At 38.2% G+C, this 6,000-nt stretch overlaps 1 protein-coding gene across 6 annotated transcripts in view; it reads right to left on the bottom strand.

Moving 5' to 3' along the window:
* Window positions 1-2,064: 2,064 nt before the first annotated feature.
* Window positions 2,065-6,000, bottom strand: part of ATM (ATM serine/threonine kinase) — a 154,485-nt gene continuing 150,549 nt past the window's right edge. For all 6 annotated transcript variants that reach the window (XM_051819893.2, XM_008261832.4, XM_051819896.2 and 3 more), the window contains 2 exons: window positions 5,610-5,746; window positions 2,065-5,515 (listed from right to left, as the gene is read on the bottom strand). In XM_051819893.2, the coding sequence (XP_051675853.1) occupies window positions 5,332-5,515; window positions 5,610-5,746 (321 nt within the window). In that variant the 3' untranslated portion in view covers window positions 2,065-5,331. The remainder of the gene's footprint in view (window positions 5,516-5,609; window positions 5,747-6,000) is intronic.

Here is a 6,000-nt window from a genome sequence, read left to right as displayed (position 1 = left end):
TAGCTCCTGGCTTCGTATTGGCACAGCTCTGGCCATTGCAGCCATCTAGGGAATGAACCAGCAGGTGAAAGACCTCTCTCCTCTCCCTCTGTGTAACTTTCAAATAAATAAGTAAACCTTTAAAAAAAAAGTATGCCCAAGTATTTTACATTTTTGTTTTTAAACTTTTCTCAAGTTGTTCATTGCTAGTATACAGAAATGATGTTGATGCTGTGTATTTTGCCCTTTACCACTTGACTTTAACTTGTAGGATTTAGAGCTTAAGTGATCATATCATGTACAACTGAAGATAAACTTTTTTTTTTTTTAAAGGTATGTCATTTATTACTTTCTCTTTACTGAGTTTTTAGTTTTGAAGTGAGGCAAAGTGTGGAATAGAAGTGGCAGGAGTGGCATCTTTGTTTTGTCTCTCTGATCTTAGGTAAAAAAACCATTAGTCTTTCATCAGTAAGTATGACATGAGCTGTAAGGTTTTCAAAGATGTAGTTTCAATTGAAGATATTCTTTTACTCCTGTTTTGATAAATGTTATCATGAATGAATGTTGAATTACATCATAATTTTTTTAAAGATATACTCATTTATTTGAAAGGCAGAGAGAGAGAAGGGAGGGAGAGCTTTCCATCCACTGGTTCACTCCCCAAATGCCTGGGGCTGGGCCAATTTCAAGTCAGAAGCCAGGAGCCTCTTCTGGGTCTTGCAGGTGGGTACAGGGGCCCAAGCACTTGGGCCATCTTCCACTGCTTTCCCAGGCACATTAGCAGGGAGTTGGATTGGAAGTGGAGCCATCTGGAATGGAACTGGTACCCATATGGAATGTTTTACCACAAAAACACAGTGCTATCCTCCTCTGTCATATTCTTTCTTAGCATCTACTGACATGATCATAGGGCTTGACTCTGTTAGCTTAAATTGATTTTCAAATAACAAGTCAACCTTGCATTCTTGGAATAAAACCATTTGGTCATAATGTATTGTTTTTATATTGATGAAATTGATTTGCCAATATTTCCTGAGTATTTCTGCTTTTTTATTCATGAAGTATATAGCGATCTTCCACCACCAGAATAGCAAATTTTAGTTTACATGATAATTGAAAAATAAAGCAAAATCACCCTTGTTTGGGAATTATGGTTCCCGATTCATATACCATGAAAGTACATACTTTTACATACTGTTGCACATAAAACTATGTATGCTGTGCTTTACTAACAGTTTTTTCAAGGGATAATTCCTATTATATGTGATCTTTACTTACTAAGTTCTGAATCCAGTCGTTGTGAACATTTTGACTTTATAAATATAAAATTCACTTTTTCAGAAACTATACCAAACAGCTTGAAACTATGAAGGGGGTTGCATTTATTTATTTTAAAAATGTTAAACTGATGGAAAGTAAATTTCCCATTTAGGATACCAGAATCTCTGTAACTATTATATTCTTTTAGACCTTAGAAATGTGACCTGTAATACTTTTGAAGCCCCTCAAAATAATAGCCATTTGCCTTTGAGGCAAGCAGGAAAAAGAACTAGAATATTGAGACTGTGAAGCAGGATACCTATTGGCCCTAAGTAGTGGGCTCCCAGTTCACACTGCATTATCTTTTTTTTTTGTTTTAATATTATTTATTTGACAGAGTTACCCAGAGAGAGGAGAGGCAGAGTGAGAGGTCTTCCATCCACTGGTTCACTTCCCAACTGGCCGCAATGGCCAGAGCTGTGCTGATCAGAAGCTAAGAGCCAGGAGCTTCTTCCGAGTCTCCCACGTGGGTGCAGGGGCCCAAGGATGTGGGCCACCTTCTACTGTTTTCCCAGGCTACAGCACACAGCTGGATCGGAAGTGGAGCAGCCGGGACTTGAACCGGCACCCACATGGGCTGCTGACACTGCAAGTGGTGACTTTACCTGCTATGCCACAGCGCCGGCCCCACACTGCATTATCTTACCTGGAAAGTGAACTCTACACAGGCAGACCATGCCTGACTCACTCAGTGTTGTCTCCTTGGGAATCAGCTTCATGCCTGGCCCAAAGAACACTCAATAAAACAGGTGAGTCCTACTACACTTTGTTTTAGAATCTTTATTCATAAAAGTTCTTAACAGATTAACAGTGTAGTAATCACATACATTCAATGATGATAAATTGACACAATTTCATTAAGGTATAGTCAAAACACTTGAAATAGTACATATCTCCATATTTTCAAACAGTATACTGGCTTTCTGCTTCTGAAAAGACTAGCCCCTTGTATTCTTTACAAAGTCCAAGACTTTTCTTCTTTGCTTTAGTCCATAAACATGTGTAAGTGCATATAGTATTAAATCCATGGTCAAGATAGTATGTACTTATGTACCTATATATATGTACTTTCAGGAGCTCTGACAAGCACAGAGCAAAGTAGGAGGGCTATCAGTCAAGCAATATGTAACTTACTAGCTTTTCTGGAAGCTTCTCTGACTTTTCACTGGCCTTGTATGAAATCTGAAATCTGTATTCTTTTCACCTGAAAATTTTTTAAGTCATATACTTTTTATGTCTGTATTTTACTTGCAATTTACTCTGTTCTGATCACAAATTTCCTTATTTCTACAAACTTCACTTCCTCCAGGTGTAAATTAGGTAACATCATTAAAGTTAATGACTTTTGTTGTAAGGAATAGAGATGTTTCATTTATGTCAGGTGTTCAGTTTACAAATTACTCCTCACTTGTTCCCAGTAATATTGCTTTCTCAGTTACTTCTTTTATAATCTTAAATCCATTTATGATATCTGCAATTCTGGTGAATTTTTCAAATCCACTGAAAAGAGTATCAGAGTGCTGGAAGACTCCTTTCCTATTCTATTTAAGACTGAAGAGAAAACGAATGCCATCCAAAGCTCCTTGAATGCATTAACTAGCAACTAGCAAGAACTTATCACCTGGGTGATAATTTATTTCATCCATGAAGGTTTCAAGGTTTATTAAATACATTCTAAACTTATTACATCCCTTGATTCACTACAGTAACAAAACTACCGATTAATACAAGCTATTCATTTAGGCGGTTTAAGAAGATAAGTGAAGTTTGTCATTTGAATGCAAAGTAATTTTCAGAATAGATCTTTAGAAACCAAACCAAGATAGTCATAGTCCAGAAAGTTGTGGAGATCAGATACAAGTGTTTGCCACTGACAGTTAAAAATAAAAAAAAATTCAGGAAACAAAGAAGAAACAAGTTCATCCATTACAGTTACCTACAGGTGAAGGATAGATTTATACTAAGTTCATGGAAAATGGACTTAAAAGTTTATTTTCATAAACAATTTTTTTTGGAATACTCTATGCCAAGATAATAGTATGGAAGATAGGAAAGTGTTCCACTTCTAGCTATATATCAGAATAGACTCCTAATTGTTCCCTACCAAAAAAACATAGAAATGTTAGATAAAGTATAAGAAACATTCTCTTAAATACAAAGTTAGGGGTATGTTTAGAGTTCAAAATGAGGGAACTGAACACCAGAGAAGAAAATACCTATGATGATGCTGTTCCTGTCCTGGCACAATTTACCAATCTCAATGCCCTGCAACTTTCAGCTTTAACATCTACATGGAGAACACTGAACTTGCAAAGGCAGAGAGTGTAGACACTATATGCTCTTCCCTCACCATGAAGCTCAGACACACACACAGGGTTCTACCTTTAGTGAAAAAGGTATCAAGAAAATATCCTGTGCACCAGGACAGGGATATAATGCGTGAAGTGCATCTGCTCTGGCACAAGACAGTCGTGTCTCAGTACTCTATGCCACTCCTGAGGTCTAGAAACCAAAATGCTGAAACCAAGAAATTAAAATAAGATTGGTCTTTCATTACCAGTTTGTATCCTGGCTGCTCCTTTTCCAATCCAGCTCTGCTTCCGGCCTGGGAAAGCAGTGGAAGATGGCCCAAGTGCCTAGGCTCCTGCAGCTATCTGGAAGACTCAAAAGAGCCTTCTGGCTCAGATCAGCCAGCTCTGGCCATTGCAGCCATTTGGAGGGTGAACCAATACATGGAAGACCTTTTTCTCTGTCTCTCCCTCCCTCTGTCTGTAACTCTATCTCTCAAATAAAATTTTTAAAACAGACATTAAATTCATCTGGAAGGTATTGCTCTTATTCCAGTTCAGTAGGAATTTTCTTAAGGAATTTTGAGTGGGTAAACAGCAGACATTTGAGTTAATGAAACTACAATATCTATGACATAAAAGGAATTTTAGTTTAAAAAACACTAGATATTAGGAAAATAATTTTCATTTCTTCTTCAATCTATTAATTTTTGAAAGATTTCCAATGAATGTTAAAATGATTATATTAAGATATAGAAAGTCATCACAGAAAGAATCTGATGCCATAGAAGGCCTTAAGGAGATTATGATCAGTTCAATATACATTAAAAAAATACAGACACTGTGTCTTTGAAAGCTGTAAATCCAGCGTTTAGTAACACTGCGTGATCTTCCTACCTATTGAAAATCTGTTTCAGGCTGGCGCCATGGCTCACTAGGCTAATCCTCCACCTTGTGGTGCTGGCACACCGGGTTCTAGTCCTGGTCGGGGCGCCGGATTCTGTCCCGGTTGCCCCTCTTCCAGGCCAGCTCTCTGCTGTGGCCAGGGAGTGCAGTGGAGGATGGCCCAGGTGCTTGGGCCCTGCACCCCATGGGAGACCAGGATAAGTACCTGGCTCCTGCCATCAGATCAGCGCAGTACGCTGGCCGTGGCGGCCATTGGAGGGTGAACCAACGGCAAAGAAAGACCTTTCTCTCTCTCTCTCTCTCACTGTCCACTCTGCCTGTCAAAAAAGAAAAAAAAAAAATCTGTTTCACAGACAGCACTCCATTTTCAAATTGTTTTTAATGTAGTTTTACTATGGTACAGTTACAAATATAAAGTCCTTTTTTATACTGACAATTAACTTATCATACATAATATCTGGAGAACAAGTTTCAAAATCGATCTCACAGTTACAGTATATACACTTGTTCCAATTTATACTAAAGGAGAAACTGTCACTCTCATTTCCATTGCTTTCAAACTAATGCAAACGTCAATGATTCTACTGTAAAGGATACAAATACGCACTTGAGAAGAAACCAGTGTTTAGCTTACCAGTAAAGCATGAAGGCAGAACAACAGTATCTGCTGTATACCATCTTTGGATGGTCTTTGAATCGAGGATTAAAATAGACACTGCAAAAATGTTCATTTAAAAATACTTATCCTTATGCAAATTCTGTGGGCAGATTAAAAATAAAGCCCGAAATATGACTTCTACAAGTTGAATTCCAGGATAATTCATAATCTGAAGGTCAGTCACACCCAAGCTTTCCAACCTGGGAAAAGTCGGCTGAGATTTTTGGGGTCCATGGCCTGCTGGATAAGCAAGTTCACTTGTCCACTCACACTGAGCACAGTGCCTTCCTCCACTCCTTTTAGTTTCTCCTGAAGTCTTATCAAGACACGTTCAGCCACTTTGTTCAAACTTTGGTCAATGTCACTAATGAAAAAAACAAAGGTTTCAATGAGGGGAAACAGTTTAGAGGACTTTGAAACTAAAATGTAAACAACTTCCTTCCTAAAATACTGCTCACCTCAGATTCCGTTTGCATTCTTGGTCATCTGCATTGGGAGTGGACTGGAACTCAGTTTCGTCTTCGGGCCTCTGTTGTAAATACAAAGCTTTCAAAGGATTCATGGTCCAGTCAAAGAGTGGATCATACAGCAGGACCTAAACACAACATAGATAGTTAAAAAGTGCTTTTTAATCATTTATTTAGAAATAGCACCAGTGTCATGGTAATTGATGGGAGAGGCATAGCTGCTTATTACACACACTTCATGTTTCTCTGTGGAGGAAGCCACAACATTAACTTTAATATTCTAGGCTTTTCATCCCATCCTGAATTCACTCCCTAAGGTGGGGAGTGACATCCCTTGATCCATGTTTCCTGACTGAGTGAAATCCATCTATTGAGAGGAGGT

The sequence above is a fragment of the Oryctolagus cuniculus genome, chromosome 1, assembly GCF_964237555.1.
Source record: "Oryctolagus cuniculus chromosome 1, mOryCun1.1, whole genome shotgun sequence".
Classification (NCBI taxonomy): Eukaryota; Metazoa; Chordata; class Mammalia; order Lagomorpha; family Leporidae; genus Oryctolagus; species Oryctolagus cuniculus.
This window is presented reverse-complemented; position numbering and strand designations above follow the sequence as displayed.